General features: G+C 50.7%; 1 protein-coding gene across 3 annotated transcripts in view; it reads left to right on the forward strand.

Annotated features, from left to right (window-relative positions):
• Nucleotides 1-4,872: 4,872 nt before the first annotated feature.
• Nucleotides 4,873-12,222, forward strand: part of EFR3B (EFR3 homolog B) — an 87,377-nt gene continuing 80,027 nt past the window's right edge. For all 3 annotated transcript variants that reach the window (XM_032866971.1, XM_032866972.1, XM_032866973.1), the window contains exon 1: nucleotides 4,873-5,100. In XM_032866971.1, coding sequence (XP_032722862.1) covers nucleotides 5,016-5,100 — 85 coding nt within the window. In that variant the 5' untranslated portion in view covers nucleotides 4,873-5,015. The remainder of the gene's footprint in view (nucleotides 5,101-12,222) is intronic.

A 12,222-nucleotide genomic window follows, 5' to 3' on the forward strand; every position in this document is an offset into this window, starting at 1 on the left:
CATTTTAACATTCATATTAAATTTTTTAAGCCATAAATACAATGTCTTTCATTCATTTGTGTCTTCTTTAATTCCTTTAAGCAACATTTTAGTTTTCAGAGTCCTGACACTCTATTTTGATCCTTCTTCTGATATGCCATTTTTTTTTTGTCTTGACTTACATTTTCTACTAGACCTGACTTTTCTGGATGGCAGGAGTGTCCTTAGTTCTCTCTCTCTTAGACTGTCTAACAAAGTCTCTTGCTGTAGTATGCTCTCAGTAAATGTATGTCCCATAAATTAGAGCACAACTGAGTCCTAAGCTAACAGATGTAAGATACTAATGGGTTCAAAATCAAATTGACTTCCTTGATTATATGCATGTTGGTATAAAGATGTGTGAGCTTCTTCATTATTTTCCCCTGGGAGTGGCTGAGCATCCTGTCATGGGACTGAACTGAGCTGTCATCCTTGAGCTGGAAAAGTGAGCACTTTTAGAGATTCAGAGATTTAGGACTTTAGAGATTTAGAAGCTGAGAATGGGGCTGAGTATCAAAGAGGGGTCCTGTGGCCAAGCGGAGACCAGGGAGGGGGAAATGGGCATGGCCAGGGAATCCCAACTGCAGGGCCACCAAAGACTGGGCATCTTATGGGAGAAAAGGAGAGGTGCTCTCCAAAGCCACCGTGAGGCTGTGAATAGACAAGGCTGGGAAGCCTGGGTATGGCTCAGGCAGGCCAGGGGAACGTCCTTGGAGAGTTGGCATCTGGCCTCACTGAAGTCCCAGGGCTCTGCCTCCACTGGTGCCATTTTCCCAGGCTTTGAGTTCAGCATCACACATGTCCTTCCTATATTCTTCCCTAGTGGTCAGGTTTTTCTCCCTTCTCCAAGTTCGCTTAAACCCCGCTTTGACCGGGTTGGCCAGGCTCTGGGCAAACCTGTTCCTTCTGGGTGCGGTATCATGCTGGTCTCCTTAGCCAAGGTCTGGAAAGCCAGATCTAACCTTCTGAGATGATCTGTCTGACCAGCCTTTCACCTCCCATATCCTTCTTTCTTCTAAACTGGGTCTTTCCATGGACAAACATGGCACCATGGGCCTTCAAGTCTTTCAGTGTGTCCTAGTGGAAGCAAGCAAGCATCCCACAGGCTGGAGATGGGAGGTGATGAGTGGCGAACAGGTGGTTCCTGACAGCTGGGAACAAGGACAGAGCGAAAGGACAGAAGAGTGGGGGCAAAGGGCGTGGTAATTCCTGAGCTTTTTACTAGAAGCAAGTGAACATGGATTTGAACTTCACATGGGAAGGGAGCCTCTTCTCCAGAGACCACAGACAGCAGCACCTAATGAAGGGAGGCTGGCTCTGTTCTGGAGGGTAAACATGGGAGGAACCGAAAACAGTGGAGGACAGTAACCAGGAGAATTTGCTTAATACATTTAAACCTTGAAATGTCAATAATCGATACCTCACTTCACTCACTCTCTGGCAAAACCTGGTTTAGAGGTGAAATCTGTCTGCAGCAGCCTTCTGTTGCACAGGCCGTGATCTCACAGCAGCAGGCAGCCCTGTCCCCCTGTGTCCCTCCTGCAGCCCAAGGCAGCTTCCAGGAACCTGGCCAAGAGCGCGTCCTACTGACCCGGCTCTGGGCTGTTTTCTGTGTTGTGGAGATGCATTCTTCGGTCCTAGGATACCCACCTGCTCCTAAACTTGGGTATTGTTTTTATAGGCTGTTCTTTCCCTGGGGCTCCTGAGAAGTAGGTCAAGGTACCTGCTTCAAGGAAGAAGTGCCAAGGGTTCAAGTCACTAGGCCCGGAGTCTGGAATCCTGAGTTCTATTTCAGGCTTCACAGCTAATCAGCTACGTGACAACCTTAGGGGCACACTCTCCCTCTGGTTCTCCCTGGACCCTTCTCCAGGCCTGATCATTTCTTTTCTCCGGAGCGCTATCACCCGGAGCTGTTGTCTTCTTCCCTTTTACCTCTCTCTGGAAGGCCCTTTAAAGCTGTTGACCGCTGAAGGCTGGTGCCCAGAGCACAAGCTGCTGTAGCTGTGTGGCTGGTGGGGCGATTAGAGGCTCCTGGACAGACACAGAGGAGGTGGTGTGGCTGTGTAGGGCTGGAACATCACAGGCCAGGCTCCTGGACTGAAGGACAGGCCTGGTGTGATGCCAGAGCCCAGGATGCAAGTGAGAGTCCTGCTTTTTATGCCATGGTTGTGGACTGCCTCCCACTTCTAAGCCCTCCTTTCTCTGAAGTGCAGGGAAATCTGGCCTTTGGTCCCTACGGAAACTCTGAAAATTGTGGTGCCCATTGAGGGGATCATTGAGCTATTGCAGCCAAGCACATTGCTTGGAGTGATTGTGTTCCCCAGGGTGCTCTCTGGCTAATGGAGAATAACTTTTCCTTAGGCTTAGTTCCTCCAGCCTGGTCGACCAGGTGCCAGGACACCTCTGGGCTCTGGGCTCTGGCCAGAAGGAAGGGGGCATGGCCTTTGGACTGTGGAGAACTACTCAATTCAAAATGCAGTTGTCCTGTGTGCATCAGTGCGGACTGCAAGGCATTACAGTGTGGTGGGAAGAAAATGGTTCCTGGAGGGCAGAGTGTCCTGGGCTTGAATCCCTGCTTGATATTTACTAGAGTCATCTCACCTCTCTGGGCCTCAGTTTCCCGGCTGCAGAATGGGAGTAGCACTGTTGACCTTGCAAGGTTGCTGGGAGTGTTGGCTGAGATAAACTATGTAAAGTGACCCAAAGCATAATGCACACACCGTAAATGCTATTTCTTCTCTACTTTCCTTCCTACCATACTCATCACCATGTTTTGGGTTTCTGCAGATACAGAAAGAACCTAGTTAGGATTGAAATCTGAATTCTCACTTTTCCTCCTTACCACAGTTCACGTAAATAGTTGATAGCTGCTTGATGTCTTTTCATGGGCACACTGTCCTGGCTATTGGGACTCTTGGTTTCTGCCCTTACATTTAAATTGTGAACCAGGGGCACCTGGATGGTGTAGTCAGTTAAGCACCTGACTCTTGATTTCGGCTCAGGTCATGATCTCAGGGTCGTGAGATGGAGCCTCGCATCAGGCCCCGTACTCAGTGGGGACTCTGCTTGTCCCTCTCCCTCTCCTTCTCTGTCCTCCTCCCCCCGCTCATGCACCTGTGCTCCACCATGCTCTCTCTCTTTCTCTCTAATACATAGATACAATCTTTAAAAAGAAAAAAAACAAAACTGTGAGCCAAAAGACTGTGCCCCCACCCAAATTCCTCATACAGGAGTAGCACCTGCCAGACATTTCACTCCATGAAGATAGACGGTGCATTAGCCACCGTGCTGAGGGCACCAGTGTTTAATGAGTATATTTTGCGTTGAACAGAACTGTGGGCTGGAAGTATCTCCCGGTGTTCAGACCAAGCTTGACTCCAAATTCTCCCTTCTACCCTGGTTCAGGTGTGACTCTCAGCAGATCTCAAAGCTACCTGACTTCCTAAAACTGGAGAATAGAGATAGAGCTTCTTTGTAAGTCATTGGAGGGTCTAGACTAAATGTGAAATTCAGGAACCCTCCCAGGGTTTCCAGGGGGCCTCCTGTGCTCACATGTGCTGCTAAGAGAGGTAAAGAGGTAAAGGAGCAGGAGCAAAACCTGGAAACAGCAAGGGAGTAGAAGGAGATGGTGAGGCCAGAGAGAAATAGGAAACATGAGTTTGGGGAACAACGGAGAGAGCACTGTTCCAAGAGTCCAGCAACCCTCCAGTTCTGTTCCCTGCCTTGGGTGAGGAAGGAAAGAAAGTAAATAACTGTGTGAGTGCCCACTGTGTACTTTCACGTAGGTTTTATATAAACTTACCAATAGTTCTGCAGGAAGCTGAGGTTCAGAGAGGGTAGATGACTGGCCTGCAGACACACAGCTCAGTATCTAGGAAGAACACAAATTAACCGCCTCCGTTTTCTCTTCTGTACAATGGGAGACATCACACCATCTTTAAGGTTGTTACCTCCTTCACTCTTACTTGTAGAATATGTTAGGGACAAAAACCTCAACCATGGGGTAAGAGGAGGAACTAAGGAATAGATGCTGGAAGGAAGGCCAGGTGAATGCGTGAGACGCTGAGGAAGCTGGATGGAGAAGCCTTAGGGAAGCCACCGGCTAGGCCAGAAGATGTCATCAGGGTGTGGGGCGGGAGCCTTCTGCGTACCGTCTGTTTCTCACACGGTCACAGAGGATGAAGTCGGCCTGGAGCACAAGTAGAGAGGATCCTGGGCGCAAAAAGTGTGAATTATGCAAACGGCATAATTCCCTGCAGCACTTAGGGGGTGGGTGGGGTGGGGTCCGTTTCCCGCGTACCTGGCGCAGGATGGACGCTCTTTGGTAGCCAGAAGCTGACTGGGAGGGCCACAGCGGAGTTCTTAATTAGGGAACGGGGCTTCGCTGAGGGAACCAAGGAAGGGAGGACAGTTAGTCCCTCTTCCTTGCCTCCCCTGGCTCAGCCTACGCATCCTGGACAAATCGGGGGTGGGGGTGGGGAGGGGTACACCTGCAGCTTCGGGAGCCCCTGCTGACCCTCTGGGCCCAAGGGTTAGCGGCGATGTCCGCTGTCGGCCTGCGCATTCCGACAGGGGCAGGGAATTTGGGTGGGCGACGCCCCCGAAGAACGCTGCAGCTGGAAAACGCGCGGCCCAGGACCTGGGAGCGACAGGCTGGGAAGGGCGCATCTTGGGGTTGGGGCTTCTGGGGAGACTGCTGGGGCCGCGGCAGGCGGGGGGCGGGAATTTGCCTGGGGCGGGGCGCGGCGGGGCGGGGCGGGGGGTCGGGGCGGCCTGGCAGTGGCCGAGCTAGGGGGAGGGACGTCTCATTAGCATAGCCTCCTCCCCTCCCGGCGCGGCCCTGCCCGGCAACCCGAGCGCAGGCGGGCCGCGCTCAGTCTGGGCGGCTGAATGGGCGCGGGGCTCCCGGCTCCGGCCCTTCCGCGTCCCGCCCTCGCTCCCGCTCCCGCCCCGCCCCGGCCTCCGCCGGCAGCCGCCATCCGCCGCCCAGGCTGTGAATGAAAGGCAGGAGCCGCCGGGGCTGGCTGCAGGCGACACGGCGACGCGGCCTCCCAGGAGGCGCTCGCCCCGCGGCGATGTACGGTAAGGAGGGCTCTGCCTCCGGGCTCGCAAACTTGCGGGGCGCGGACCATTGTCCCCGTGAGGGGCCCGGCGAGGCCAGGGGGCGCGGACTCGGTACCCGGCTGGGCTCTTTCTGTCGCTCTGTGCGCTCGCGGCTGCGCTGAGAGGACAAAGATGCTTGAGGCCGGGGACCCTGGGGTCCTCGGAAGTCCTTCGGGCCGGTAGTGCGCGGGCGTGGGGCGGGTGGGCGGTGGTCCGTCAGGGGACGACGGGGGGGGGGCTGGAGTGACTCGAGCGGCTGCGTTGTGGGGAGAGCGGGTCTCCCCTGGAGCCGAGCAGGCAGGGAGCGTTGGTGGAGGTGGCCGTGTGACAGCATTTGCAGAATTAACAAAAGCGGGTTGCGCTGGGGAGTTTTATGCGGGAAGCCGGTCTGGGATTGCGGGGAGAGCTCGCTGCCTGCCTTGCGCCGGGCTCCGAGGATGAGGGGGGCGGCGCCGGTGCAGAGAGCTGGGGCGCGAGCCAGTCCTGGGAGCTTCTTGTCGCCGCCCCTGGAGGGACGTGGCCTCTGTCCACCCCTGCCGCCCGCGGGTCCCAGGTTCCCTAACTTCCAGGTTAGCCCTCCTCAGTGATGAAGGGAGGAGACGCTGCTGAGGGTACAGCGCAGCTCTGGGGAGTCGGCCGCCTTCTGGCTGTCACCACCCCCCACCCCCGACATCTCTTCCTCCCTTCCCCAACCATCCCTTCAACTGATGTGCAACAGTTAGCCAGACCCTCCTGATGCACAGTTCTGCTTTAAAAATTTGCCACGCATTTCTCTGGTTTGGAGGCATTGTGGGTGAAGAAAAGAGAGCAATTAGGGTCTCACAGTGTATCTCTAATGAATGGAACACTGGAGACCCAGACCAGTCTAGGAATCAACGGCCTTATAGAGAGGCTCAGATGCTATGAACTGAGGGGTGTGTGTGTAAGAGAGAGAGAGATGATCCCGATGGACATAAGTCCATCAGGACCCAGGTCCGAGGTTCTGACAGCTCTTTAGGATCAGCCAAAACACTGGAGCTGTTCTCAACTCCCACCCCTGCTGCCAGGTAGGGGCTCAGGTGGCACCTGAGGGGTGAGCGTTGGGAGAAGAGCAAGTTCCCAATTTCACCCGCCACTGCTGAGGCCCTCTCAGCTGCCTCACTCTGCACACAGACCATGAGTCACAAAGTTTGGTGGAGGCAGAGGAAGCTGAGCATGGTACAAAAGCTCCGCAGTCAGTGGGCCTCACTATTTAGAGAGAGAGAGAGAGAGAGAGAGATTCAGCCCTGCCATCAGTGTCCTATCCTGTCCTGTGGTCACACATCTGCATTTTTGAGCCAGGTGGAGACATCAGCAGATCCCCCTCATCGAGTATGATTTCTCTTGGATGCACCAAAGTGGGGGGGTGGCTGGTCTGAGAGCGTGTTCTACCGGCCAGTGGGGACTCTGCAGGAAGGTAACAAGGTGAATAAGCTGGGAGGTAACAAGCATTTATAAGCTGGGAGGCTGTGAGGTTCCCAGGAGAAAGCCCTATTTTCTTTCTTTCTTTCTGTTTCCCCCCCTGTTCTTTTCTGCAGAGTGTGCGGGCTGGCGCTGCAGATCACTTGACAAGAGCACGTGACTGCAGGGCACCTGCAGTGGGGAAGGAGTTAGGACTGGGCCCATGAGAACGGGGGCGGGGGGGGCGGGGGGTGCGGGATTAGGAACCCTAGTCCTGCTGGGCCACCTCTCTGCCTTTACTCTGAGACAGTTTCATAACTGATCTCGGGTATCTGGACATTGGGGGTCCCAGTCTGCCTCTGCTGTGTGAAGCAGATCCAGGAAGAACTGATGGGTACAGAGAAGTGAACTGGGAAGCCAACATATCTGGGTGTTATTTTTGGATACACCACCGCTTTTTCATTTCTCTGTTATGGTTTTATTCCTCCAGATGCAAACAGAGATGGCACTTACTCCTAAATCATTCATAGAAAGATTATAAAGAAAGAATCCTCTGGGCAGTTGCCTGCAGCAAAGGGAATTCACGCCAATGCTGGTTGGGAGATTATTACTGAGTCTTGCTTAGTGCAAAGCCTTGTCTTAGGAGGTGTGAAAGGGAGGCTGCTCTCCAAAGGGAGGCCTCAGTGGCCTGGATTTCAGTGTTTTCTTGCATTTCGTGAAAAGAAAGGGTCTGTGAGATACTTGTAGTCATTCTCTCTCCAGCAGTCAAGAGAGTGATGAAAAAAAGAAGTGGATAGAGAGGTTGGGAAGGCACAGAGACAGACTTTTTATATTTGGTTCTTGTTTTTCCCTATTTTCCAAGTGATTTGCCCAAGGTGACACAGTTAGGTGGAACAGGGGGAAATGAAAACAGGCTTCCTAGCTCAGTGCCCTTCTCCCCTCAAAGCCTCGGGTAAATGCTCATTAGGAAAATGCCATGAAGGATGTTATTGGCTGATGGACAATGAGGCCCCATGTATGGCCAAAAGTCACCTAAAATTTAGGTAAAAGTGTCCCTTGACCACCCACCTTGGTGACTTGATCCCACTCTGAATTTGTAAAACCTGACTCCTGTTGGCACCTCACAGCTCCTTGGAGATGTGGGACAGACCTCCCTCAGCTCCCCTCTTTCCTCCTCCTCACCTTACCTCAGCCCCTGACAACTCAGTCTTTCTGCCTTCCTCAGTCTCTTCTCTCCCCTTCCTTCTGTCTATGGGAGAATGAGGGCCCCTTGTCTTGGCTAGAGGACACAGTGCTATTTGGGACAGAAAAAATCTTAGAACTGGGGTCAGCCCATCTCCATCTAAGAGCCAGCTCATGGCTATGTGACTGCAGACAAGTGGGGTCATCTCTCGGGATTACATCTCGGTACGAACTGGTGGGGTGCCCGTCTATACCTCCCGAGTCTGTGGTGAGCCTCGAAGCTGGATGGTGGGTGTAACAGGACGTTAAGAGGTTCTGCGCTCACAAGACAGGTTGCTGGAGAGCCTGGGCCCTTCAGATCCTGTCGGGCCTTTTCCCTTCTCTCTTCCTCTCTGCCAGCTCCTGGAATGGCTGTTTGCATTACCTCCTGCCCCAGCCTAGCCACACAGATATCTTCCTTCACCAGCCGCTCAAGACTCACCCCCACTGCCTCTTTACCATACACTCATTCCTAAACCCCAGTCACTTTCTGGAAATGGCTCTCCAAAGGGGGACTTTCCCACAGTCTTGCTTATACCTAGGAACAGAGGTTGATAAAGGAGCTAGAAAAATAAAAGCACTTGGTCCTGGGGTAGGAAGATCAAAAGCAAATTTTCTGGAAAAAATAGGGTTCCCCTTAATGTTTCTTTGTGTTAGAATTGTATAACTAAGTTTCCCTCTTCCTCTCTCCTGGGATGGAGCCACAGGGGTCCTGCCAAGGAGTGTCCCACTTACCCACTGAGGTGAGACAGAGCTCTCTGAGAGACGATACCCTCCAGGATGAAGGGAGTGGGCCGTGGAGAGCGATTGGACAGGATTTCCCCAGAACCCCATACAGTCCCTAGAGCCCCATCCCTCTAGAACAAAAGCTGCTCACCTCCGGGCCCTGTCTTGTCCTCGGCATTTGCCTTTCTTCATGCTCTGCGGTTGAGAATGCAGACTGTAGGGAAGGGAGCCATGGTGGACAACTTTCTGGAAAGATGCCTGACACAGCACACTCATGTGCAACCCACGTGGATGGCATGGAGAAGCTGCAGGGTGGGGCTGACTCCCTTGGAGGTGTAAGGCTCACTGTTGCAGAACGCTCTACAGCTCCTGCTGCTCCCATCGTGGACAACTCCCACAGCGCGCACACGCACACGCACACGCATGCACATGGGCTGCAACCTCCTCCCCCAAATCTCCAGGCTCCTGCAGCCCTATGGTGCAGTGTCTGGCTTGGGACAGGAGCCCAGTGCCCTGCCTCCTCTTACCTGCCCCCACCCAACTCCTTTAGTCCTCTCAGGAGCCGGCGGGATCTCCCTGCGGCTCACAGTTCAGTGAATCCATACGCAGTTTTCTTTTTGCACATGTATGAAAGTAAACCTTAATATTACCTTAGAGAAAGTCTAGAAAAAAGAGGAGGGAAAAGACCGTCCACATCCTACACACTAAAACCAGTGTTTTAAAAAATACCATCATATGAATGACCACTAGGATTTTGTACTCATCTTTTGCCCTTTTCCTTGCGATTTCTTGCCCCATCCTGGCTGGGTTAGCCTTGGTGTGAGGGTGAGGGGGCACCGGTGGGGGGACCCCATAGCCTGGGTCTGAACCCCGACTCTGCCCTTCTGGTAACCTTGGACCTGAGCCTTTCTGAACCTGTTTCCTGGCTCTGCAAAAATGACAACCCCCGCCCACCTCACTGCAGAGGTTAATCAGGATGAGAATGCTGCCCCCACTTTCTCCTTCCCTTTCTTCAACTCTCTCCTGTGTCTTAATAAAAAAGCCAGGGGGAAACAAAAATGTATGTCCCATAAGCTTGATACCAGTGCCTGTGAGCCTGTTCCTTACATCAGACACCACCACCACCACCACCACCAACAACAACAACAACAAAAGAAAGAAAATCCAATTTGAAAAGCGTTTTTTTTTTTCCTGGTAGTCATCCAATCCTTCTAGAAAATCTGGAAAACATAGTAAACTATAAACAAGTATAACTGCTTTTACTGTTTTGATATCTTTCCTTCATGCATTTGTTTGTGTGGTTGGAATTACTCATTTTATATTTAATTTAATTTAATTTTATATTTATTTTTTTCTACTTTAACATTGGAATATAAGCATTCCTCCCCCCCTCCCCCCCCCCAGGTTAATGGCTGCCATTTCTAATGGCTACGTAACAGTCCACCGAGTGGAAGTATAATTTCCTTCTCCTACATTTAGGTTGTACATACAGTATTATAACCCTGGGAAGGGTACCAAAGCTTTCTCTGAATTTTAGAATATTTCCCTAGCAGCTCTCTAAATGGGTCGATCAAGGTATATGAACATTTAGAATATTTGTTACATATTGTCAAATTATTTTCAGTTTGTATCAGTTACAATTCCACTAGCAGTTGTGAGAGTACCTAACCCCCAGTACCCTCAACACCATTAAATACTGAGATTTCCCCCCAACCTGTGCTAATTTGATAGAAAAGTTGTATCATTTTAACTTGTATTCTTTATTTCTAGTGGTCAAACACTTCGTACGTTTTTAAACCATTTGCATTTTAGTGAATTCTCAAACAAGTGAGTGCCTTATTTATTGAAGATCTTAACTACTTGCCTGTCAATTGCTCCACGCGTTGTGTTTGAAGGGAAACGGATAGACACTGTCAACTATTTCTGGAGTGTCAGCTACATGTGATACTCTGAGAGGCATCCAAGGGGGATACAAAAACATCGAGAAGTCCCTTCCATCAAGAAGATGGAATTATTTGAATTATTTCAGTAGGTAACCAGGTTGTAAAACACGCAAGACTGCAAATGATACAAAGGTAGATTCGGTAAAGTTGCACAGGGTTGCAGGACCCGGGGTGACTCATTAGCTGTTCAGCCCGAAGCATCTCTAGGTGGGAGAGACCACTGCCAGGTGGAGCCATTTGGAAGGACTTTCGAGGGGGTCTGAAGGTTGGATGGGGAGAGAGGTATGGGTGTGCCAGGTGGCGGCACCAATGTGAGAACGAGCAAGGAAGTGGGGAAAGAGAAGACCCGTCCAGAGAGAATTAGGGGCGGGGGATCCCTGGGTCTGGGCAGAGGTCAGGTGAGGAATGACTTGATGGAGATTTTGTCAAGATAAAACCTTTTCACTTATCTCCAGGAGCATTAGGAGCCATTGAAGATTTTAAACTGCCAAAAGGCTGATTGGCAAAGTTGATTGTTTTGGGAAATGAAGCTGGGGGCACTGTGCAGCATGGGATGGGGGTGGGGAATGAAGTGAAAATGAAGAAAAGCAGAGATTGTTCTTGTAGCCACAGGCAGTAGCCGAAGGAGTGAGAAAGCCTTGGAACACTTACAATTGTGCATTTTCAGTGGGAAATGTTTGTGTCTTTAAAAAAAAAAAAAAAAAAAAAAAAAAGCAGTAGGGGGGGGGGGGGGGGGCGGGGGGGAGGGGAATTGAAACATAAAAAAAATTCTCTTGCTACATAAATATGGGTTATATAAGCACATATAGAAAACAGTTTTTTGGGCGCCTGGGTGGCTCAGTGGGTTAAAGTCTCTGCCTTCAGCTTGGGTCATGATCCCGGGGTCCTGGGATCGAGCCCGCATCAGGCTTTCTGTTCATCAGGGAGCCTGCTTTCCCTTCCTCTCTCTCTGCCTGCTGCTCTGCCTACTTGTGATCTCTGCCTGTCAAATAAATTAATAAAATCTTTAAAAAAAATAACCCAGTTTTTCTCTCAAAAAAAATTTTTTTTTTAAAAGAAATAAGCATAGTTTAAAGTAAGTGCTAAATTACTTAGTGCTGTAAAGTTATTATAATCTAACTTGTTCTAAAGATGATTTGGAGCCTATACTTTACACACACACATATACACATGTACACACACCTGCACTACAATAAATAAAGAGATCAAAGCAAGGAAAATCTAAGAATTATACAGAAAAAAATAAAGCCGGGAACAAAGTTCTTTCAGGGGGAAAGAAAGTGCATACCAGCAGGCCCTGTTGCAAATTCAGTTTTGAATTTTCTACAGGAAATTCAGTTTTGAGCTTCCTGTAGGCCAAAAAAGAGGGGAAAAGTCATTTGCAAGACTCACAACATCTCCAGATTTTTTTTTTTAATTCAGTTACCTAGGCCCCAACCAAACAGCTTTTTGAGATGCTAAGGTCTGAGAGAAAATCCTCCGAGTTCCTCCAAAAAGAGGAGATATTTCATAAATATTGGTCTAAATTAGATTTTTCTTTTGTAAATGTAGTTCTCTTAATCTGCTCTATACCAGTCTGGAGGGTACCAGAGTCCTGTCCAAATGCAAGTTTGTGGGTTTTGATTCCTTACCTTGAAATTGTCCCTGGCTCTGTTCTCAGCTTGTCACAGTTCACAAATGTGATTTCTTGGGGCGCCTGGGTGGCTCAGTGGGTTAAAGCCTCTGCCTTCGGCTCAGGTCATGATCCCAGGGTCCTGGGATTGAGTCCCGCATCCGGCTCTCTGCTCAGCGG

Source organism: Lontra canadensis, unplaced genomic scaffold (genome assembly GCF_010015895.1).
Source record: "Lontra canadensis isolate GAN:19392208 unplaced genomic scaffold, GSC_riverotter_1.0 scaffold32, whole genome shotgun sequence".
In the NCBI taxonomy this organism is placed as follows: Eukaryota; Metazoa; Chordata; class Mammalia; order Carnivora; family Mustelidae; genus Lontra; species Lontra canadensis.